Here is a 25458-nt window from a genome sequence, read left to right on the forward strand (position 1 = left end):
TATAGCTTTTAGGAAAACAGAGTGATTTTCCACATAAAGTACAGTTGACCCTGAATAAGGGTTTGAACTGTGTGGGCCCACTTATATGTAGATTTTTTGTTGTTGTTGTTAGAAACAGTACCTTATTGTAAATGTATTTTTCTCTTTGACTTTCCTCATAACGTTTTCTTTTCTTTAGCTTATTTTAATGTAAGAATACAACAAATAATACATTTAATGTAGAAAATATGTGTTAATCAATTGTTTATGTTATCAGTAAGGCCGTTAGTACAGTTTATGGGGAGTCAAAGTTATATGAGGATTTTCTACTGTGTGAGGGGTCAGTGCCCATAATTAGCACCTGTTGAAGTCCAGGACAACATGAGCTAGAAAATCATACTATAAACTCTAAAGATAGGCATGTTCTTTCAAAACATTCAGGCTGTCCTGGTGAGGAAATTGATGATTAGCCCTGACCTTTTCAATCACTGAGGGTGAGACGTGGCATTGGCTTTAAATGCCATATTCCACTGAGAATTCCAAGGTCCATTTCAGCCCACTACGTATACCCAGTAGCCTCCTGTGTTCATGAGAAAATTGGTTCAGCAAATAACAATTCAGTCGTCTTAACAAAAGAAGAAATATACATATGTATGTGTGTCTGATTTCTGATTACAAATGGAAATTTTTTCTGATGAGAGTTTTTCCAAGCTCAGTCAGAAATCAGTTTGTTTTTTTCTAAATATTTTCTTTTTTGTTGTTGTTTTTGTTTACCTATTTTTAGTATGTCCCTCACATCTGCCTCTGTTTCTGCTCTTCTCTGTATATAATAGAATACCTTTTGGGTTGTTAAAGGCTTCATGTTGGGTGCCTGGGTGGCTCAGTCCTTAAGTGTCTGTCTTGGGTTCAGGTCATGATCCCAGGCTCCCTGCTGGGTGGGAAGACTGCTTCTCCCTCTCCCACTCTCCCTGATCCGTGTTCCCTCTCTTGCTGTCTCTCTGTCAAATAAATAAATACAATCTTAAAAAAAAATAAATAAAGGCTTCATGTTACATTTATAATTTAAAAAAAAAATGACTTCCTGGGTCTCTGCCTCTCATTGTACCTTTTGAGGGCAAGTCATTAAATTTATTCAAGTCTTGAAATTCTCTGATATTACTTAAACTTTTAGGTGATTGTAAGCACCTTGAGAATAGATATGTCATAAAAGTCAATTAATTTGTTTATTTGGTTGATTATTACAATGACCCATAACTGATTTAGTCTGAGAAATTGAAAACACATCATTAAGATACATGAGTAAGTTCAATGACTAGTAGACCTCTTGAATTTATTAGATGGAAGCTTCCTGTACATCTTCTAAATATTATCTTAATTAATAAGAGTGGGAGATTGTAGCTGGGGCAAAAGGGTGCCAGAGCACCTCCCTCTTGGGGTCCAAACAGACCAGTTTCAGCTACTTGCTGCTGACAGGATCCAGAGGCAGAGAAACAAGTGGTAGGTAAACAAGAAAAGAACTTATTTCAGTGAGGCCAACACTGGGAAGACAATGGACTAATAATATCTCAAAGACTGTCTTCAAAGTGCTGAAAATACTTCCAGGTTTATGGAAGGAGAATGTGGAGCAAAGGTTGGTATGCACACATATTGCCATGTGAGCTGGGGAGACTTGGGCCCTGAGTCTTCAACCCAGTCTGTCCAAAAGATCACCCAAATCTTCAAGGCTCGTTATGAGAAAGAATTACAGGACAGACACAACACAGCAGGCCAGAGACAGAAGCTGGAATGTTTGTTCAAGTGAGAGTACACTCTCCAGATGTGAGAAGGCCAGTGAGTGAGCTCATGACCCTAGGGGTTGGGTCTCTGTCCTTTATTGACAGTTGTGGAATATTCACTACTTGGGTATGGATTTCTTGGAAGCTGGTTTTGAGCCTTTTCTTTCTTATTTGGGTAGGGGTTTCCAGCCTACTTTGTCAGCCATTTTGGGCCTATCTGGTTTGACCTAGGTTCTTGGGATTCTGTTCTGAAGTGTTGCCAGGACACACCCCTGACTTTCTCAATAGCTAGTCATGACTTTCTTTTGCTTGGCCTCCGGGCCTCCTGTTAGAACCTAACTGACCGCCTCTAACACATACAGGCGGGCAGTGAATGTCAGGTTGATCATTGTCTTGGACACTTGGGTGACTCAGGGGAGTCCTTATGACCTGAGGGGGGTAGTTTTAGCTCCCATCAGGGTGTGCTTTGCTGGCAGGGTCTTTGCCTGAGTTAAGAAATAAACTGAAAAGAAGAACTTAATCCATTAGAAAGTACAGATTGAGGTCAAAATGGAAATAGTTAAAGTCCTCTTTCAAGATTAGAAATTCTGGTTTCAAATTACCCATTCAAAATTGGACAGATAGCCAAATTATTTAGCACAGGCTCACCACCACTTGCTCCATGTCCTGAATAAGGTCCTTTGCCTTTGAGAAGTTTATTCCCTTAAATAAGGCATCTTGTGTGGGTGTCCTGGTAGGACAAGGCAGTACATAGTGTACTAGTCAGTGGTGTCCAGAAAAACAAAACTAATAGGATATGTGCATATACAAGAAGAGATTTAGTATAATAGTTGGGATCGCATGATTGTTGAGGCCACTGACTCCCCATCTGCGGTGTGGGTCAGCAGGCTGCAGACCCCAGAGAGCCAGTGTAGCAGATAAAGTCTGAAGTCGGTTAGCTGGAAAATCCACTCTTCCTGAGGGAAGCTGTCTTTCTTTTTTATTTGGCCTGTAATTGATTGAATGAGGCCTGCCCACGTTGTGGAGGGCAATCTGTTTATTCAGAGTTCATCAATTTAAATATGAATCTCATTCAAAAACATCCTGTGAGTTGACATATAAAATTAACATCACAGTGAGGTGTAGTGAATTTACCTGCTGGCCATAAAGCCTTGACTTACCAAAGTGCCATTTTCTTCCTTGGCTTCAAATAGGCCTAATGCAGACCTGCTTAGGAAGTCCCCAGAAGAATATTTGAGTAAGATCCATGTAAAAATACAATTTGATGTTAAACATTTTTCAGGGTCATGACATAAAAGTAGGCCTTTAGAAAATAATATGGTTTAGAGATGATAGGAGAGTACAGAGATAAGATAAGCTTAAATGTCATGAATTCAAAATGCATTCCCAAAAGATTTAGTGGATTTTCCCTATGGGAAATGCAGGGACACATTGGGGAGTCTTTGAGAACCTCCTGGAAGATCAGGAGGTATCTTGATAGGGTAACTTCAGAGGATTTAGTCTTGATTTAGAGATTTAATGAGCTAGGTAATAAGCATTGTCATTAAGAGGTTCATTTAACTAATGGTTATAGGAGAGCAAGTAAATGCTACCATAATGACCCCACGGTAAAATGAGAAAACCGTTGAAGAAATTAAGAGCGCAATCCCATTTGCAGTAGCATCAAAAAGAATAAAATACCTAGGAGTAAATTTAACCAGGGAGGTGAAAGATCTGACCACGGAATACCATAAGGCGTTGGTGAAAGAAGTCGAAGGTGACGCAAATAAATGGAAAGATACTCTGTGCTCATGGGTTAAAGAATAATATTGTTAAAATGTCCATACTGCCCAAAGTGATCTACAGACTTTAATGCAATCCCTATCAAAATTCCAGTGTCATTTTTTCACAGACATAGTAAAGTAAGACTAAAATTCGCAGTGAACTACCAAAGACCCTGGCAGCTGAAGCCATACTAAGAAGGAACAACTAAGCTGGAGTCATCACACATTCTGATTTCAAACTATATTACAAAGCTACAGTTATCAAGACAGTATGGCATTGGCGATAAAAACAGACACATACGTCAGTGGAACAGCATAAAGAGACCAGAAATGAACCCATCTACATATGGTCAGTTAATTTGCGGCAAAGAACCCAGACTCTACAATGGGGAAAGGATCGTCTTGTTGAGAAAACTTGATAGACACATGCAAAAGAATGAAACTAAACTCGTGTTTCACACCATACACACAAATCAACATAAAATGGATAAAGGATTTAAATGGATTTAGAAACCATAAAACTCCAAGGAGAAAACATGCTCCTTGACATTGGACTTGCTGGTGATTTTCTGCATTTGACACTAAAAGCAAAGGTAACAAAAGCAAAAATAAACAATAGCAACTATGTCAAATTAAAAAGCTTCTGCACAGCAAAGGGAATCCATAAAGTGAAAAGTCAACCTAGAGAACGGGAGAACATGTTGGCAAATTATTACATCTGATAAGAGTTCAATATCCAAAGTACATGAAGAATTCATACAACTCAATAGCTAAAAAAAATCAACAATCTGATTAGAAAATAGGCAGAAGAACTGAACAGAAGTTTTTCCAGAGAAGACTTACAAATGGCCAGGAGATAACATGAAAAAGTGCTAAATGTCAGTTAATCATCAGGGAAATGCAAATCAAAACCATGAGTCACCTCACAACTGTTAGAGTGACTACCCTCAAGATGGCAAGAGATAACAAGTTGGGACAAAGTGGGAAAACAGAACCCTTGTACATTGTTGGTGGGGATGTAAATTGGTGCAGCCACAAGAGACGATAGTATGAAGGTTCCTCATAAAAATAGAGCTACCATGTGATCTAGCAATCTCTCTTTTGAGTATATGTATCCAAAGAATTGAAATCAAGATCTCAAAGAGATAACTGTACTCCCCGATTCATTGCAGCATAGCAAGTAACCTAAATGTTCATCAGTAGATTACTAGATAAAGAAGATGTGGCGTCTATATACAATGGAATGTTATTCATTCACAAGAGGGAAGAACATCCTGCCATTTGCAACAAAGTGGGTGAAACTTGAGGGCATTCTGCTCCATGAAAGAAGTCAGAGGAAGACAGATACTGTCTGGTATCACTTACATGTGGAATCTAAAAAAGCCAAACTCGTAGAAACAGCCTAGAATGGTGTTTACCAGGGTGTGGGGGATGGGAGGAAAGAGGAGATGTTGGTTAAAGAGGATAAGCTTCCATTTATAAGATGAGTAAGGTCTGTGGATCTAGTGTATAGAACAGTGATTATAATTAATAATACACTAGTATATACTTGAAAGTTGCTAAGAGAGTAGACCTTAGCTGTTCTTACCACAGAAAGAATATATAATTACGGGATGTGATGGAGGTATTGCCACCACTATGGTGGTAATCGTTTTTCAATCTGTCAGTGTATCAAGTCAACCCATTGCACATCTTAGACTTATACAATGCTTTGTAGTAATTATATCTCAAAAAAGCTGGGAAAAAAACAGACAACGAAATAGGGAGCTTAATGTGGGAGTGAATTTTGAGTCATTACATTTTTATCAATGTCTTTGTACAAATTCTTTGGGTTAAATTCATAATGAAACATTTCTAAAGGCTCTTTAATGTAAACTAATGTTGATACTGTAGAGAACACACTTTAAAGTGTTTTTTGAGTTCTTGATGAAGAATTATACTATGAGACAATAATCATATGTTGGCTTTAGTAGTTTGATTTTGAGCAGAAAATCTTGCCTTTGTCATAAAACATTTTACAAAATCTTGAGCTATTTTTAGTGTTTATATGCTCAGACTTATTTTAAGCTATTTTTAGTTTAAATTTATTGTAATTAAGTTTGAATTCAGATGATTCAAACTTATTTTAATTTTTAAAGTTTGTTTGTTTGTTTGTTTATTACCGCTAAACCCATCATGAGGCTTGAACTTAAAACCCTGAGACCAGGAGTTACATGTTTTTCCGACTGAGCTAGCCAAGGTGCCCTGATTCAAACTTAATGTTAATATGATCTTTCTCCAAAGTTAGGATAGAATAATATTTTCATGATATTATAAAAATAGTAGTGATTTTGTATAGTCAATCTCTTTGTCAGCTTTAAGGAATTGATTTGAAATTGTTTATTATTACTGTAGTAAGATAAGGCTTTCTTGTGTTTGGTGTGCTTTTCCTTGAGAAACATATCTTGGTTATTTTTTATTGTCCTCCTTTTGTAGATAGTAATAAAATTGATATTTTTAAAAATTCATTGTATTTTTTTTTTGCTACTGAACTCTTAGATTATTTTTTATGTTGATAGAAATACCTGTTTTAAAATGAAAACTGTTTTAGATATAGCAGAACTATTTTGGATTAGTTACTATGTACCATTTTTTTTCTGAAATGTCAGACCTTTAAAAAAGTTTCAAAAACAGTACAGAAGACTCCAGTATGCCCTTCGCCACACTCCCTGATTGTTAATATTTTACTGTATTTGGTACCTAATTATCTTTCATCCTCCACTCCCCCTCTACTTTTTCCTTCTTTTCTTCCCACTATATGTATTTTTTTCTGAATTGAGAATAAATTGCCGATGTAACTCCCTTTTCCTGTAAATATTTCACTGTATCCATCTTAAGAACAAGGACCTTTCCTTATGCAACCACAGTATAGTTGCCAAAGATAATGAAATTAACATTGACTTGAAAATGAATGATTGGATACATAAGAATCAAATCCTGGTTTGGTTTCCAATTCAGGACCATGTGAGGGATTTAGTTGTCATGTTTCTTCAGTCTAATGTAATCTGGAACATTTCTTCAGTTTATCTTTATTTTTCATTTTTGAAGAGCAAGTTACTATGAGAATGTGCCTCAATTTCGATTTGTGTGGTATTTTTTTTTAGTTTGATAAGGATTTTTCCAACAACATTACAGATTAATAACTGTATAAAACATTATCAGTATTTATATTATCAAGCCAATAAATTCTTTAAATTTTATTTATTTTACATCTACCACTTGATTTAGCATAGAGCACAATAAAGCCAGATGTGATATTTTGACTTTGCTAATAAGAATAATTAACCTTAACGTATCAGCATAGATAATGTATATAAACATTCATCTCACACATGGGATAAATTAAAATATATAACTTAAAGAAACTTTGACCGGAGAATCATTCTTTTGTGCAAAAAGTAAAGTAAAACCAAGATAACTTATCTATTTAAAAAATCCTCCTCAGGGCGCCTGGGTGGCTCAGTGAGCCTCTGCCTTCGGCTCAGGTCATGATCTCAGGGTCCTGGGATCGAGTCCCACATCGGGCTCTCTGCTCAGCAGGGAGCCTGCTTCCCTCTCTCTCTCTCTCTGCCTGCCTCTCTGCTACTTGTGATCTCTCTTTGTCAAATAAATAAATAAAATCTTTAAAAAAAAAATCCTCCTCATAACTAGAAACATGAATGGTTGTTCCTGTTTGTGATAACTACATATTATTCAATCTCTTTGTGTTGAACGAATGTAATCTCCCTTCAACTTCTGTAAACCTTTTGTTAGCTTGAGAATATGATGTCCTGTCACCATGGCATAATGGTTTTGTAACCATGCTTCTAGCCCTTCTTTCCCACACTGGATTTTTGAAGAGGAAAAAGAATTAAAGAAGTGGCATGCAATGGGATTTTTATGTTACAAAGCAGTAGTGTATAATGGATGTTAAAAAAATCAGTCAAGCATAGAAGAAAAACTCATCTGTGATTATGTGACTTCAGTGCCACCATTTTGATGTGTATTTTTTATGATTTTCTTCTTTACCTATCAGCTAATATATATAAATATATATAAATTATAAATACAATTATGTATAACATAATTATAAATTATATATATATAAATTTTATATATCATATATCGTGTGTGTGTGTGTGTGTGTGTGTGTGTGTGTGTGTGTGTGTATGGCGTACCAGGCACATACCATGTAGCTAATAAACGTCATGTCTGAAGCAGAAGGACGGATTGATATGTCCCTTCCTCCTGAAACTTTTACTGATATGAAAAGGCAGACATTATACAATTTATTAAAATAGGATATCAAGGCTTATGATGAGTGATGTATTGGAAGTTAAGAGAGCTTACAGGATAAAACCCGGTTTCTTAGTCATAAATGTTTTTCTGTCCCACCAAATGGGATACTGTTTTAAGACATTTTAATAGCGGAATAGTATGACATTGTATATCTTAATCTACCTAATATCATTCATGTAGTTTTTTCTTATTTTTTTAGCTGTCATATTAAAGCAGTGAACGTCCTAACATTCATTCTTGATCATGGTGTTTTAGGACATATTACTAAAGTACTACTATTTTTTGGATTAAAAATGTGAGGGCTCTTGATAAGTGTTGTATCTTTCTGTACTTCACCAGCAGTGCAGGGAAGTACCCAGTTCACCATCCTTTCTGCATTCTTGGATAGCATTACTTAAAGCAGTTTTCTTCAGTAGTTTGATAACTTTTGTTGATTGCATGCTTTCGTTGCAAGTAGCTTATTTTACCTATTTTTTGGGTTCATTCATCTTTCTTTAATGAATTGCTCATTCATCTCTCTTTCATATTTGTTGTGGGAGTGTTCATCTTTTTGTTATTAATTTATCACGTTTGTGCAGTAATGAAATTAACTCAATGGAAAAGGGAGCAAGAGAGAGAGTCAGTAAATTAGAGTGGAGCAGGGAGCAGCAAAAACTTTGCCATTATTTCTCTTCTCGTACTCAAAACAGTTCTGACACCAAATGTGTGAATTTTCTAGACCATGTACTTTTTTTATACTGTCTGGAGTTAGTGTAGACCCCTCAGGTTATGGGCTTGGTCCCACAAGACTGGCCCCCCACTCAGAGGCCATAAGGAAGTAGTGGGTTCCCAGGCTACTCACAACTTCTATCTAACTTGGCCACGAATCAAAGGTTCCTTTGACTATCTCCTTCGGTTTGATAATCTGTTGAAGCAACTCACAGAACCCAGGATCTTGCCAATTTCTTATAAAGGTATTTTATTTTTTTAAATATTTATTTGAGGGGCGCCTGGGTAGCTCAGTGGGTTAAAGCTTCTGCCTTCGGCTCGGGTCATGATCCCAGAGTCCTGGGATCGAGCCCCACTTTGGGCCCTCTGCTCCGCGGGGAGCCTGCTTCCTCCTCTCTCTTCGCCTGCCTCTCTGTCTGTTTGTGATCTCTGTCTGTCAAATGAATAAATAAATCTTTAAAAAATATATTTATTTGAGAGAGAATGAGCAAGTAAGAGAGAGAGAGAGAAAGAGAGTACATGAGCAGAGGGAGAGGGAGAAACACACTTCCCACTGAGCAGGAAGTCTGAAGCAGGAGTTCATCCCAGGACCCTGGGATATGACCTGAGCTGAAGGCAGACAGTTAACTAACTGAGCCACCCAGATGCCCCCACAAGGGATATTTTAAAGGGCATAAACAGAAAAACCAGATGAAGAGATATTAAGGGCAAAAATCTGCAAGTTCCCACGCTCAGGAGCTACTGTCCCTTTGGAGTGGGGGTGTGCTTTATCAACCTGGAAACTCTCTGAACCTCATATTTTCACAGTTGTTATAGAGGCCTCAACATATAGGCGTGATCAATTATTAAGTCTGTTTTCAGCCCCTCTCCCGTCCTTGGAGAATGGGCTTGAGCTGAAGTTCTTAACTTCTAATCATGGCTTGCTCTTTCTGGTGGCCAGATCCCATCCAGGAGCCACCAAGGAATCCACCAAGTGTCACCTCATTAGAACAAAAGATGCCCCTAACATCCAGAAAACCCCAAGGGATTTAGGATATCTGTGTCAGACACTCTTACTAGGAAATACAGGTTTGGTTTTTTTTTTGTTTTTTTTTTTTTTCCCCTGTGTCAGGAACTGGGACAAAAGACCAATATAATAGCAGGCATTGAAGGCAAATTTTATATATTTACGTTTATTTTCTCTTATTTCACAAATGGCAGAATGTTGGTTGAGTCATTTATTTCTTTACAGATCCTGAAATCAGCTATTGGACTCACATCTGTGATTTTTAGGGCCTCCTATGACCTGGATACATAACCATGCCATGTCTTTCCATGTAGGGATACGCCAAGTGATTTTTTGCATTGATGCAACCTGCCATTTTATACAGTGCCTACTACTCTCCTGGCATTTTTGTTAGGCATACTAGAAGCAGGAAACCTGCAGAATGGGCAGTATAAAAGCTATCTGCTTTCCCACTATCCTCAGAACAGTAGGAAAGATGCACACTTCTATCTGCAGACAGAACAATAACCACAAGTGTGCAACACCATCAGGACGCCTGTCCTTTTTCCTCAGACAGCAGTCCCAAATTTTTGACTCAGATAGTTGTAAATTACACAATCTAGATGGAAACCCTCAAGGTGATAGAAAATTAGCTTCTCCTTTGTATCAGAGTGAAGAGATCTCCATACTAGAAGATGCTGTAAAAAGTTCTCTATAATGTGGCATTTAAAATGGTTTTTGAAGAGCAAATTTTTTAAAAAGATTTTGCTGCCAGAAAATTAAGTTCTAAAAGCTGGCATTAATTTCAGTCTTATGTCAAGAGCCAAATGGATTAATAATGAAATAGCAAAGGAAAGTACAGTCTCTCACTTAAATGTTTTTAATGATAATAATGATTTAAGACTTGATAAGAAAGCTGAAAAAGAATATCATTCCCATCCTGCAGTTTTCATAATAAATGAAACTTTCCTGTGGAGAAAATAGTCCCCTTTAAGACAGGTTCAGAGTAGGGCATGTCAGGAAATGATTCCAACTTGATTAAAATTTTTCTTCATATATTCAGTCAGCTCCTTATCTTGATTTTTCAAGTAGAAAAATAAATGAGAATTTTAAGCCTTAGTAAAACATTATGGAAATGTGAAAATCAGTAAACATTAAAAAGCCAAACTGAAGATCTAAATCAGTAAGTGACAATTAAGAACCTTCCAGGCTTGTGGCAAACAAATGTGCTCAATGATCAGACCTAAATGTGCCCAGCTAAGAACTATCTTTGCTTTTTATACCTTTTTAAAAGCAACTTTTCCAGGATTATAAATACTGATTCTGATTAACAAAGTATGTTTTACCTTTAATGACTTCTGAATTTGAAATAATTCTGAAGGACACTGTGGTGTGTTTTGATACTGTTTTATATTTCAGACATCAAAATTTACTCATACATTATGTTTTTTATAACATTTTATATTGAGATAGCTGTATTAATTCACACAGCCATTACTTAGTATTTTTTAGTTGTTTTGAACCATATGAATAAAAGTTTATAGAATATAATATATATATTAGTATTAGCATAGTAAATATGAGCTATACCAATATTTTGATTTGAGTATTTGATATTATTTCTCTCTCATACATTGCTTTTATTTGAGTTGTAATTATTCTCTGGGAATATTTTCATATAATTTCAATATTTTCAATATAATTTCATCTTTATAATAGGCAGGCTTAGACTTGATTTTGACTTTGACACTGAAGTATATTTGCTTTGTATAGTAACATAGAAATTGCCGTGTATCTTTTCAAGTTGTTCTTATTTTGTATTTATTATATAGTTTTCTTGTTTTTAACATATTAATGATTTTATTTTATATTTTGAAACATACCTTGTCCTGATACCTATGAGGTTGTCTTTTGCAAAGATGGCACAAAGAATATCCTACCGTAAAACGTTAACAGTGGATATTAGTAAACATCACTTCATGAATCATATTATTAGGGATTTGGAGATTTAAAAAAAAACGTATCAGGGCACCTGGGTGGCTCAATGGGTTAAAGCCTCTGCCTTCCGCTCAGGTCATGATCCCAGGGTCCTGGGATCGAGCCCTGCATTGGGCTCTCTGCTCTGTGGGGAGCCTGCTTCCTCCTCATTCTTTGCCTGCCTCTCTGCCTAGTTGTGATTTCTCTCTGTCAAATAAATAAAATATTAAAAAAATATATCTTTTGCAATACAAAATAATCTTTTATTGATAAATGTTATACTTCTAAAAATTATTTCATCTCGCCGCGCTGTTAAATCCCCAAATTTGTAAAAAACAACAACAAAAAGTCATTAATATGTTAATTTTGGTAGTTACTAGAAAAATTTAAGCATTTGTTGGGACACAGAGAGGAAAATTGAAGTCTACCCACATTGCTGCGCGATGGCCTCCTTTCATATGTGTGATTGAACATTCTTTAAAAGCACACTTTACAGGATGCATTATAGTCTCGCCTAATTATATGCTATTAGATGTTTAGCCATTTTTCAGTTATAATTTGATAAGGCCGGCTTGAATGACTAGGTAGGTGCTGGAGAAATACTCCAAAACTGGAGAAAGCAGAGCAGGAACGTGTGGTAGGACTAGATGAGGGACTGCCTGTGATTTGAAGTTTGTGTCACCTGGCTGTTATGTGGCTGGAAGTACTAACTTCGAAAAAGAAATCTGTCCTTCCCTGTTTAGAGGTGACCAGGGTAGAGTCCTGGTCGTAGGTGGGACTGCTGAAGAGAAGTCTGGAGGCAGGCTGCGTCTCCCCAGTGCCCAGTGTTGTAGTGGCAGAACATGTCCCCTGACTGGGCTTCATCAGGCTCTCCTTTCAGCTTCCCATTCTTCCTCACCTGTGAAGGGGGCTGGGCAGGAGTTAGGTGTCTTATATGTGGAAGCAGTCTTCTCATGCGTTGATGACTACAGTTATGAAATCAAACCTTGTACTCACCACTAATTAATGAAGCTTGGAGAATATCCCCCAGCTGTCTGAGGCATGCAACAGATTTGAGGAAAGGTGTCCTCTCCTGTTCTTTCTGCCTCACGATGTTGAAGGTTAAAACTCTAGTGACTTTCTGAAAATGAAAACCTGTTTCTACTGGCTTTGTATCATCAGAACTTATTATTAATTGTGAAGAAAATGACATACCATTACTGAGCATTAAACTCTTAATGACATCAAAAATTCCTAATGACTAAAAGGACAAAGGCATTATATTTATTTATTTTGATTCCTGCTGTGACTCTTTTTCTCCTGGGGTTTAGGATATATAAACAGACCAAAAAAATAATAATAATAATAAAAATACCAAACTCTAGGAGTCCACGTGTCTTCAGTCTTCAGCTGTATTTTCCCCTACATTTCTCAGAATCTGGTTTGAGTTTGTTTCAATATTGAAACAAGTGCTGCATAAAAATATTAACAGCTGGTTCCAGGAGTCATCTGGAGGGGGTGCAGATGCATTATTATCGTGGATCTTGTCACGGAACTTTGGTGAAAATACTGTGCCTGTTAAGATTAAACACTGCTCATTAGCAGTCTTTAAAAATAGCTGTGAGAAAGGAACATCGGAATATAACGTGCCGTGCAATTTTGTTTCCTATTAGAAAGCAGAAGATGAGGATATTGTTCTGACACCTGACGGCACCAGGGAATTTCTGACATTTGAAGTTCCACTTAACGATTCAGGATCAGCCGGTCTTGGTGTCAGTGTCAAAGGTAACCGGTCAAAAGAAAACCATGCGGATTTGGGAATCTTCGTCAAGTCCATTATTAATGGAGGAGCAGCGTCTAAAGTAAGCAAATATTAACTTTACTCAGCTTAAGCCCATTAACAAGAATATTTCATTACTACCCTATTCCTGTCTTGGAAACATATACACTGTGTGTGTGTGTGTGTGTGTGTGTGTGTGTGCGCGCGCGCGCGCGCGTATGTATAGAGTTACACACCTGTGAATTAAACTGGCAAAAGACCAGATGAACAGAACATGTTTACAAATTTTATTGACATTAATATTTAAAATTTTCCATGTACAAGGGCTCTACAGAAAAGAGAGAAAAGCTAAAGAAAACTCAGAAGTTTAGATACCGTTTTAGCAAAGGGCAATAAGTTGTGGAGCAGTAATTGGAGAAAAAAGCAAAAAGGAGGTTTGGGCTTCTCGGAGAGGTCAGGTGTGGGATGGTAAATAGATGGTAGAAACTGGTGGTAGATAAGGTTTCTTGTGTACTGTCTGTTTCGTCACTGAGTAATCTCAGCGCCATTCCTGTCTCTGGTGATGAGGGTCGTTCTGGTCCCAGTTAGGGACAGGCGAGGGGCCATCTTTGTAAGAAGAACTCTCTCTTCAGCCAGCCGGCGGGCAGCAGAGAGCTCCTCCCGCATCCGCCGGATCTCGGTTGCCTTCAGCTCAAAAGAGTCCTTGTGCCAGGGTGGCGTGCTCTGGAGCGGCGCATTCTGATACCTGTCACGCTTACCCTGTAACACCTTTTGTTTTTCCTCATAATACCCCATCCGTGATTAAACGAATGGAAATCTCCGTGATCTCTCATTTCAGGATGGAATCCATAGCTTCAAGTCCCCTTTTTTTTGGTCTCGTATTTTTACAAGCCTTAGTCCTTGCAGTTGAAAGAAGATAATCCATGCAGAGATTTAGCTCAGGTTCTGGGCACGGAGCTGCCCTATGGGAAGGCTTGTCTTTCCGCTCTCCCCTGCCCATAGGTCACTTAGCCTGTTGGCCAGTGGAGAGCAAGTTTCCTGCCTGTTTGTCAAGGGGGCACTTCTCTGCAATTGTGTCACAGCCTTGAGCTTGTTCTTGTCTTGGGTTGTAAATAACTTCTATGGGTGTCTCTGGAAGCAAGAAAGTAATCACTTTGTGTCCTTTAAATTAGTATGCTATTTTGGTAAACAGATTATGATAATGACTTGATTTACAAATGTATAAATGATTGAAATAGACACAGGCTGCTGTGGCTGTTTAGACATTATTGTGCTCCTGTTCAATTGGGCATAATCCGTTAGGATTAAAGCCTTCTTTCTTTCCCCTTGTTTTTATTTTATTTTATTTTTTTTTAAACTAAAGAGAAAGAAGCTTCTTTCATAACAGACTATTTAATACCACTTATTTTTACCTGTTTTCTTCCCAGGATGGAAGGCTTCGGGTGAATGATCAACTGATAGCAGTGAATGGGGAATCCCTGTTGGGCAAGACAAACCAAGATGCCATGGAAACCCTCAGAAGGTCTATGTCCACCGAAGGGAACAAGCGAGGAATGATCCAGCTCATTGTGGCGAGGCGAATAAGCAAGTGCAATGAGGTAAAGTGTAGGAAATAAAAAGAAGACAGTAGCATTTGAAATTGTAATAAGACTAAGTTTTTGTCCTAGTGGACAAAGAATGGCAGGTCCTGGCACTTTCCTTCCAAATATTATAAAATTATCTTTGCTCTTTTGATTTAAAGCTTTTTTTTTTTTTTTAAGAATTTATTTATTTTTTTGACAGAGAGAGAGATCACAAGTAGGCAGAGAGGCAGGCAGAGAGAGAGGAGGAAGCAGGCTCCCTGCGGAGCAGAGAGCCCAATGCAGGGCTCGATCCCAGGACCCTGAGATCATGACCTGAGCCGAAGGCAGCGGCTTAATCCACTGAGCCACCCAGGCGCCCCATCTTTGCTCTTTTTATTGTCTGACTGTGGACTGTGATTTGTTCTCTTAGTTCTATGATCAAAGTATTCCTAAGTGCGCATGAGTATTTTTATGGCCAACTCAGCAGATAACACTGGAAATCTTAGAAGCACCTTTAGCTGGTTTCTCTTCTTGCAAACAGGAACACACTTTCCTGCTGGGAACCAACAGTTTCTCTTCTGTTCAGTAGTGTTGTACCTGGGAGAGAGAAACGGTGAAACAGTAGCTTGTTCATTTGTTTCTCTAAAATGGGATGCCTCTTTCAAGGGCATCCCAGGGAAGGGATGACTCTTCCCTGACAGGGAAGAGTCTGTTTCTCTTGTGACATTGTCAAAAGTTCAAGTCTCCCCTTCTGTGCCCGGTGTCCCCTTTCTCCTTTACTGTGGAGTGGGGTATTTTCCTCTTGATGGCGTGCTTTGTGAGTGATAACTATTGCAAGAGGCCGTGGCGGGTTCTAAATACTTGCAGCAGTGGATCATTAGCAGAGAGTTGGAAGAGTAGCCTCTCCTGAAGGTTGTGATCATCTCTTTTCCCAAGTTTTAAAAAACAGTAAGTGGAAACATACTTTTGGCACAGTGGGGTATTTGAAAATTTAAAAGGAATGCTATATTGATTTGATAATGTTAGAACTTGAAAAAAAAAAACAGGTTCATAGATCTATTGTAAATTATGTGCCGTCTATATGAAGGTGGGAGCTAAGAATTTAGAGAGCAAAGCTTGTTAAAAATGTAGAGTTTGTTTTTGTTTTTAATCAATGCTCAACTCCCCACATTTGCAAATCAACTACAAGGAAATGACTAGGAAATCATACAAACTGACAATTATATCTAAATCATTTAAGTGTTCTTCTTAATTTAAAAATCTATGTTATATATATAAAGCGAGCTGTTCAGATTGTGTTCATCACTCATGCCATCCTGTAGGGCATTCATATTTTGCAATGAAAGTTGGGTGGTCAATCTACACATGACCAATTTGAGAAAGGTTATTGATTATTGACTTACTCTTTATTGTTTTTGTTTTTCAAATGGAGAACTTGTTAACAATAACTAATGCATTAATTTCCATAGCAATATGAGAACAGTGTAACCTTAACTAAAAATCTCAGAATGGAGAACAGTGGGACATAAAAGAATTCATTTTCATAAGATAAATATAAATGCTGATTCCCTCAGGCTACTGGAATGGTTTTCTTGAATAGTAGAATTTTTGTGCTCGCTTCGGCAGCACATATACTAAAATTGAATAGTAGAATTTTTATTCATTGCCAAAAATTATTAACTGACCTTTCTAATATAAGTCCTGTAAAGTGCTAGTTGAAAAATTCTCCAAAGTTCACAAGTGCATTGTTCTTTAGTAGGTCTTTAATATCACATTGGCAGGATGGTATTTGTTTGGCACATGTTTATTGAGCATTTACTATATTCAAGAAATGTGTTGGATTCTTGGGATATGGCAGTGAATAAAAACAGATGGGGTTCCTTCTCTTGCAGAACTTATATTCTACTGGAGAATATGTCATATTTTCAGTCTCTTTAAAAACAAAATTAGTAAACACCTTCTCAAAGTTTTCTTTCACAGAAAAGCATGGGATGTTCTGAGGGCACTTAAAACATTAAGAAATGTATACTAAAGACCAGCATCCTGAATCTAGACTTGCTTTCCTGTGATTTGAATGAGTCCCTATTACTCCCTAAAAAGTAGCAAAGCAAACCTGTACCAGCCTGAAAATGTTTTGATAAAAGCACTGATTTTATTCCCTGTTGTCCTGTAAAACACATGAAATTGGAATCCCACTGAAATATCTCTGTGTCTCATTTTCTTCTTCATATGAATTTATGTGAATGAAATGATTTAAGTAAGGGAACAGCTGCAATAGACAGTAATAGACTTTAATATTCAATATTCCTTATGGTATCATTTTCATACATTGCTGGTTATTACTGTTTCTTAGGAGAATATAAGCTTATAAAACAATTATATAAAAAAAAATCGTATCACGAGTGCTGTGCTTTCTTTATAATATTACCGAGAAGCCTTTTGTACTGACAGGGTTTAACTAAAGAATTACATGAAGACAGAAGAGCTCAGTTCAGCTTCCCATAAGGCATAAGACATGATTTTGCTGCTGTTGTACTTATATATTACCTTTGGAAAAGCAGCTCCCTGAATTACGAGAGAGTATGTGTAAATTATGTTACAGTAAATATTGATACAAGCATACGGTGTCTTGTCATGAATGAACCTCAAGCCAAAATAATGTGCTTGGGTTCCCTCCTTCTGGGTCTATTAGTCATCCAGAGTCCGGCCTTTGACAATATCATAAAACTATATTTTACTAACTCATCTTTAAATCAGGGGTTTGCATATGTAATTTCAAGCCAGAGGAGATGAGAATTTGCAGAAGGAAAATGGTTTGTACTTTGTCACCTCTCTCCATGCCCTTTTCTTTTATGTAGGAAGTGCTGTATATTATCTTAATTTTTTTTTTCCAAAAATAATTTGTCAACTCTCCATAGTAGGTATCGTCACCTTACCCAGCATTTCAGTCTATGGCACATTTGAGACATTCTCTGGAAAATTTTCTCAGTGTCTTTTGCCTGGCTTTTCAGGAATCTTGGAAGCCAGCCATCTTGAATTTCTTCTTACCTGCTCCCCTCATTTTTCTCCTACTTCACTCTGGCTCTTCTCTCTCCTTTGAGGTTCCTTTATTTCTGCCTGCTCTGTTACTGTGAGTGTGCCTCAGAGCCCTCCTGGACTGGAGCCTCTACCCTGCGCATGCTCCTTGGGAGGTCTCCAGGTACCCCCAATGTTAGGACCAGTCCCACAACCCCGTTTCCAGCCTAGAATTCTGTTCTGGTTCCAGATACTCCCTGGTTTGTCACAAGGTGCCTAAGACTTTATTTATGCTTTTCCTTCAAAACCAGCTCCTCCCTGAGTTCTTTTTTTTTTTTTCCCCAGTATTTAAATTTATTTATTTTTTCAGCGTAACAGTAATCCTCCCTGAGTTCTTCATCCACTCTGGTCTTGCCTGCTCCCCACAAACCTCTACTGCCACTCTGCGGTTTAGAAGCTGGAGATGTGGGTTCACTCTTGACATCTCAGATGCCTTCCCTAGTTGAGTAGCCTCTGCCTCCAGAACCTCTCTCTCCTTGAGCCACTTTTCGCCAGCCCCTCTGCTGTGGCGCCACCTCAGGCTCCCTTGTCCCACTGGCCTCGCTGCTGCAGTCCGTCGTCCACACTGCAGGAGGGCAGGTTTTTCCTCAGAACATGTTGTTCATGTCACTCCCGGCTGAAATCCCTTCAGCACGTTTCCATCCTCTCTGGGACGGGTGTCAGTCTCCATCCCGTGGGCCCCTGGGCCATGCAGAAGCTGCCGTCTGTGCCCCTCCAGCCTGTCCGTTACAGCCAGCGTGAGCTCCTCCGCACTGCTTGCAACTTCTCTGTCGCCTCCGGGTTTGCCCCATGAGCCCGGTCTGCTCCTTGCCCTCACAAAGACAGCTTTCATTTTTTTTTTTTTAATATTTTATTTATTTGACAGAGAGAAATCACAACTAGGCAGAGAGGCAGGCAGAGAGAAAGGAGGAAGCAGGCTCCCTGCAGAGCAGAGAGCCCGATGCGGGGCTCAATCCCAGGACCCTGGGACCATGACCCGAGCGGAAGGCAGAGGCTTTAACCCACTGAGCCACCCAGACGCCCCCAAAGACAGCTTTCAGCTTTTGGTTTCTCTCACCAGAGTATTCCGTAGTCCGAGTACTTACCTTCATCTAGCAGCAGTCATCTTGTCCTGGTTTTTCTTTTTGGTTTTCTTTCGTGGAAACTGAATTCTGAGATGGCTGGGACCTTGTCCATCTGCCGTGTTCCTACCTCTCCATCACTTGATGTCCAACCCAGAGCTGACACCTAAGCATGAATGGAATGACTAGGGAAATGATCCTGGGGAGGCTGATGTTTTTAGAAGAAAAGATAACGTAGTTATATTAGAAACTGAAGTTCTAAAAACAAAATGAAACAAAACCATCAGGCATGGTAACCAAACTAATATTTTGGCAGTGATTCTGGATTTCCTTTGCTTTCCTTACCTTTATTGTTCTTAAGTACATTTAAAAACATCTCATTAACAATAATTGTTTCTTTGGGGTGGGGGGAGAGAGAGAGAGAGAAATGGCTTCCCCTTGTTTCCTGCTCCTGACCGATGGATTAACTTTTTTGGAGAAAAACTTCTTAAGTCTTTTCCATTGGATAGAATACATAAAGCAAGAGGCAGAAATATTGGTTACCATCACAAAGAAAACTTTTGTTGAGGACTTTGAAGGAGAGTAGAGGAAAACGGGAGTAAATACTTGACATTGTTCCTTGAGGACTGAAAATGACCTGTGTATGACAATTATGCTGATTGCAGATGTTCCAAGGAAATTAATGTTTGTAGAAATTACTGCACTTTAACGTAGCTTGTGGTTTTCTCATTGTATCTGTGTTAGACGTGATTTCATGTAAAGCCTCGTCTTAGTACCAGTAGAGAATGTGGCCAGGTGAGCCTTGTCTTAGACCCCATACTGAAGGATTTAGTCATCAGGGACTACTTTAAAATGAGTCTCTGAAGTTTAATCCTCTTAGAATTAGAAAGCTATATGAGAACAGGAAGGGGTCTAAGGTATCATTTATGATTCTCTTTACTTTATGTATTAAGAAATAATTGCAGAGAGGTCAAATGATTTGCTTAATGGCTGCAAGGCCAGGGTAGTGGCAAAGTCATTTAGAAGCAAGGTGCCCATTCCTCTTATACATGTGAGTGGGCCTAATTGGCTGTGATTGTGTTGTTCAGGCAGTTTATATTCTGGTTGTGTTAGGAAGTAGCATACAATAAAAGCATGGATTTTAGCTTCAGACAGTCCGTTACATTTTGGGTCTGCCACGTACAGGTAAAGTGACTCGGGGAGGGTCCAATACCTCTCTGATCCTCGGTGTAGCCCACGGGGGTTTGTGAGGGGGCAGGGATGGGAAGGAGATAAAGTGTTGTCCTGCCTGACAGCAGAACCTGAAACTGACTCAAACACGATGACCAGTCTTCTCTAAAACTCAAGCCTGTCTTTTTATTCATTGTTTCATTTTTACCCATCCTTTGGATGTTAGTGCTTTCCACAAGATACCATTGTAATCTAGGCTATGTACTGTGCTGTGCTCTCAGCTTGAGGGCTGCTTCCAGTGGCCTAGTGTGTGTAAGATCTCCAAACCATTTTGAGGAAAATCTGAGTCATTCAGTTTGAAATGAATTTATTCATCCATTTAGTCACCTAGTACCTGCCCTGTGCCAGGTTTTGGGGATAAAATAGAATAAGTCCATAAATATTGAAATGTCGAATAATAAGATGGTGACAGTTACTAACCAGAACCCAGTCTGTAATTTGCCGTGGAGATCAGGGCCATATCTATGCCAGGTTTTCGATGTTAATGGTTGAGATGGTGGGATACAATTTCTCTATATGAAAGACATCGTTTGACCCACTCATGCTTACTTACAACAACATGAGAATTTGCTAAACGCTGCAGAAAATATATTAGTTTTTTTAAAAGAAGCCAAGATTTTAACTCTTCCTAAGAAAAGTAATCAAGTATGTAATGGAAAGCATATTGATTGGACAGTATCTAGTTTCTTTGTTATCATTTGTTACTTTCTGATTATAAAAGCAACATACGATTGTTTGAATATCTTTTCTAAGTAGGGACTACATTTACATTGTTTTCCAGTATTGGGGTAATTCCCAATTTATACCTTTGTAGACAGTGTTATGATAAAGAACTGATTCACATGAATTTTTATTATTCACATAGCTTATTATTTTGTGAGGGCACTGACCACCACAAAGTGAAAGAAGTGGCCAGGTCAAGGAGTATACGATGTTTTTGGACCTGTGATACACATTTCTGTATTACTTTAGAAAAGTCTGCTACCCAGTACAACTGAGAGCTAATTTTTTTCTAACAGGTGGAAAGGCTTTCCTGTTTGTCCAGAGGTGGAGCTGAGGGGGGCCTGAGCACAATTACTCCTCCCTGGGACTAAATTAAGTTAGATTGAAGAACATTTTTTGCACCTCAAACAACAAGCCACAAAGTAAAAATTGTAGTTCTTTTATTTTAGTATCTTTTTCTAACGAAGTTTAACTTGGAGCAGGTTTTTATGTAAGGAGACTTATAGGGCCTGGGATGAGCCTAGGTTGCAGACCACCCGGGGCCTCTTTCCAGGACCCCCTCACTCTGCCTCTTGCCTGTACCACCATAGTGCCCCGTGGCATGTTTCTTGTTCTTAAACTCCCTTTCTTGCAACAACAACAATAAAAATTCATCAAAAGATTTAAAACAAAACTGTGCACCCCAATCAGGTTTTGTTTTTTTTTTTTAATATTTTATTTATTTGACAGAGAGAAATCGCAACTAGGCAGAGAGGCAGAGAGAGAGAGGAGGAAGCAGGCTCCCTGCGGAGCAGAGAGCCTGATGTGGGGCTCGATTCTAGGACCCTGGGATCATGACCTGAGCCGAAGGCAGAGGCTTTAACCCACTGAGCCACCCAGGCGCCCCCCCAATCAGGTTTTTAAGAAATTAAAAGGCATTGTATCTTCTGTTAAATATTTATGTAGTAGGCTACTGATGTCTTCATTTAAATCTGCCTTTTGAGATGTAAATTAGACATGGTTAGGGAGGTAGGGGAGGTGTAGACTCTTTCCCATGAAAACGTTCGAGTGTGAGGTTCTTTCTGAACAGGCACCTTACTGTTTTTTTTCTCTAAAAGCCTGCATCTGCTTTTTTTTTTAAATGGAATTTTTATTCGATTTTCTAAAATTCTAAAATAGCCTTTTAGATTATTTAGGGATTTCTCATGAATAGCTTTATAAGGATTTTATCATCTAGAAAATTGCAGTTATCTAGTTCAATTAAATGTAATCTGTTAAGCAAATGTGAGGATGCGTTGTTTGTCTTATAAAATAAATTTTACAGTAAGTAGGTCTCATTTAGAGATATGGACTGCAAGTTTCTTCAGTGTATGTGCTCATTTAAAATTTTTTCAGACATACTTGTTCTTAAAGACATAGGGTATTGCTTTTGTTTGTTTTTGTTTTTACCTCCCCAGAGTACTTAGGAATTGAGGCATAGTATTCTTTCAGAAAATGTCCTTTTATTTTTTTTACATCAGAGACCTTGAATATTTAATTTACTTTTCTGTGAAGCTGTCAGTTGTAATCTGCAATTAAAAAAAAAACTAATAAAACAAATCCTCATTTCACAATTTAAACCTTATTGAGTCTAATTCACTAGCGCTGTGAGTTTATTATTCTCCTGCAGTTTGACGTGCCTCCAATTGTAATTGTGTTGACCCTTCAATGCATTAAATCTCCCCAGTGCTTATCAAACTGGGAGAGATAAGTCTACAATTCGGAACTTCATTAAATATCTCATTTATATTAAACAGATGATAGCTTCTAACAGAAATAATAATTTGTTCCAATGAAGGAGCCGCAACCATCGTGGTTTCCTCTGTTTGGGAAGTGCGATTCTCTCTCCCACTTGGTGGTGCTGTGTTGCCTCCCCCGCCTCCCCCCACCACCAGCCCAGCCCTCCCTGCCAAGCCCTCTTTGTCTCTGGCTGAAAGCCAGCACCTGAGCATCATAAGATATTAGTCTATGGGGCTAACCTCAGAGCCCACATTTGGAGGATTGCTGTTAAGTGTGCTTTGTTCCTCCTTGAAGCTGATTTGTTTCAAGGCCTTATGAACATAGGTTCCTTATTCATACTATTTTTGTGAAGAACCTGACCTATGAGGCACAGCTGTTTTAAAGAATGCCACATACTGTTTTAATCATGGTGATAGAAATTGACCTCTATTCTTTGCTTATTTTTTTAGATCATATATGTTTGTGACAAACACATCTTTCCTTCATTAGAATATTTGGTCCTTACTTCTATATTGTTTGTATACTGTTAAAGTGGTTTTCTCAGGTACTCACTATCTTAAGATTGCAGTAAGAGAATCGAATGATTTCTTACTAATTTCTAGCAGAAGAAATGTAGACTCAGTGAATTGTTCAAGACACCTGAGCTCACAAGTGGTCTTTAGGTCTTGGAGAGTAGGTAGTAATTCTACCAGCAATTGTGAGGTATATCTGCTTATTATAGATACAAAAAGCACAGCTCAGTTCCGGCTTCCGTTCTGATAAAGCATGCTTTATGCAGAGCAACATCTCATAAAGAATTCCGAATTAAACCATAACTTAAATTGACTTCAGCAGATACTAACAGTCAAATTGAAAAAATAAGCAGCAAAATAAGTTAAAAAAAAAAAAAAGCTTTTAATATACATATTTTTCCTCCAATGGTTGCAATCTGACAGAACTTCATGGGAGGCCCAGTGTAAAGTGGCAGAGAAAGTTGGTCATTAGGCAGAGCTGTCATCACAAATTATTTTGGTACAGGGTGAAAAGTTCTAGTTCATTTGGTACCCAGTTGGATGCAGGCCTTGGGCAAGTTGTTATAATTCCCCCATGCTGCTCATGGGCCTCCAGTACTGACTTTCCCTTGCCCCCTTTTCTCCGTAGCTGAAGTCACCTGGGAGCCCCTCTGGACCCGAGCTGCCCATTGAAACGGTATTGGATGATCGAGAACGAAGAATTTCCCATTCCCTCTACAGTGGGATCGAGGGGCTCGATGAATCCCCCACGAGAAATGCTGCCCTCAGCAGGATAATGGGTGAGTCAGGTAAAACCCTGTTTATCCCATCTTATTTTTATGCTTTCCTGGCTCACTGGAAGGTTATTAATGTAACATTAATGTAAGGCAGGTCCGTGTTTTTAAGAGGAGAAAGAGCAGGTTCATTATAATCATCCAGGAAGTGTTAATAGTGGAGAGACTGAATCAATACATTGATTTTGTTAAGTGAATTTTAGATCCTGTAACATGTGGGGGGCGGGGGGTGGAGAGAGCAAAGGAAGGGGTCACATGGAAATGCATTCAGTGATCAAGATGTGTTTAGCTTGTTTGAGAGTAGAAGTGAAGCCATGTTTTAGGAAAGTCAAAATTCAGTGGTTTATGACAAAGTTGTGTATCTTTCACAGCAGCACTGTTTATAGGGAGAGGAACGAACGCATCTCCACACGTTTGCAGGTAGATGAAATATTCACATTGATTTGGCTTGTACTCAGTAGGATGTTACCGTTTTTAAGTTGCATCTCTACTTTTTCAAAGCCCTCATTTTAAAATCTGGAAGCTGGTGTTTTGCATCCTTTGTTTGGATTCAGCAGCATACTGTCTGCTTGGCCCCTAGTGGGTAATGAGGTTATTAGCACGAGCTCCGCAGCCGCGCAGCTCTCTCCTAACAGATCAGTTAATAAAGACTTGCTTTGCCACAGGAGTGGTTGGATTGACTGAGTTGCTCATCTTGGGATTAACTTGTGAGAGTTTTCAAATTTAAAGCATAAGAAGCTGTTTTGATTAAAACAGCACCTGACATAAAACACTTTTATTGCTGGTGTGTTTCGCAAAGCTTGAAAGTAAAACCCTAAATTTAATGCCATTTTGAAACATTTAATGAAGATATAATACAATTCAAGTCTCCATTTCGAAGCTTCATTGGGACAGGAATTTATTTCCTTCATCAGTGGACATTTGTGGGAAACCTTCTATTGACAAGACGTTTGTGTACACACTTTTGCTGTAGATACAAAAATGAGTGAGACACAATCTTTGCTTACAAAGAGCTCTCTCCTGGGCATGACAGGAAAAACATATAAAAATGACTAGTAGAATTTTCTGGTCTTCCTTTGGTCCTTCTAGCTTTCTAGTTTGGAAAAGTTGTTGAATTCTCAATTCCTTATTTTGTTGTGCATAGGACTTAGGCCTGCCAGCCCTTGGTTTGACTTTGTCAATAATTTTTTTTTTTTTTTTTGGCCTGCTTGGCATAAATGGAAGTAGAGGACGGATGCCGAAACCATTGTGCACCTGTTAGGGGACACACAGTTCTCAGAGATCACCACACTAATCTTTGCTTCTTAATGATCGTTCTCTTCACTGGCGTTGCATTTTCCATACTTTCTTGGTTTTGGCATGAAATTTATCTTTGTGAAATACTTTTTTCATTAATGAAAATTCAGACCCCTTGAGAGAGAGTGCATGTGTCCCTGGATCTGTGTGCATACAAAGTGATATGCTGTAATTTCCCCTTTATTATAGGAACGTAGGACTTGCC

At 38.5% G+C, this 25458-nt stretch overlaps 1 protein-coding gene across 20 annotated transcripts in view; it reads left to right on the forward strand.

The window, feature by feature from the left end:
• Nucleotides 1-25458, forward strand: part of PARD3 (par-3 family cell polarity regulator) — a 666688-nt gene that overhangs the window by 402686 nt on the left and 238544 nt on the right. For 10 of the 20 annotated variants that reach the window (XM_046011672.1, XM_046011682.1, XM_046011678.1 and 7 more), the window contains 3 exons: nucleotides 13157-13345; nucleotides 14691-14861; nucleotides 23813-23972. In XM_046011672.1, coding sequence (XP_045867628.1) covers nucleotides 13157-13345; nucleotides 14691-14861; nucleotides 23813-23972 — 520 coding nt within the window. The remainder of the gene's footprint in view (nucleotides 1-13156; nucleotides 13346-14690; nucleotides 14862-23812; nucleotides 23973-25458) is intronic. The other 10 variants (XM_046011674.1, XM_046011675.1, XM_046011679.1 and 7 more) reach the window with 1 other exon arrangement.

The sequence above is a fragment of the Meles meles genome, chromosome 7 (assembly GCF_922984935.1).
Source record: "Meles meles chromosome 7, mMelMel3.1 paternal haplotype, whole genome shotgun sequence".
NCBI classification, from domain to species: Eukaryota; Metazoa; Chordata; class Mammalia; order Carnivora; family Mustelidae; genus Meles; species Meles meles.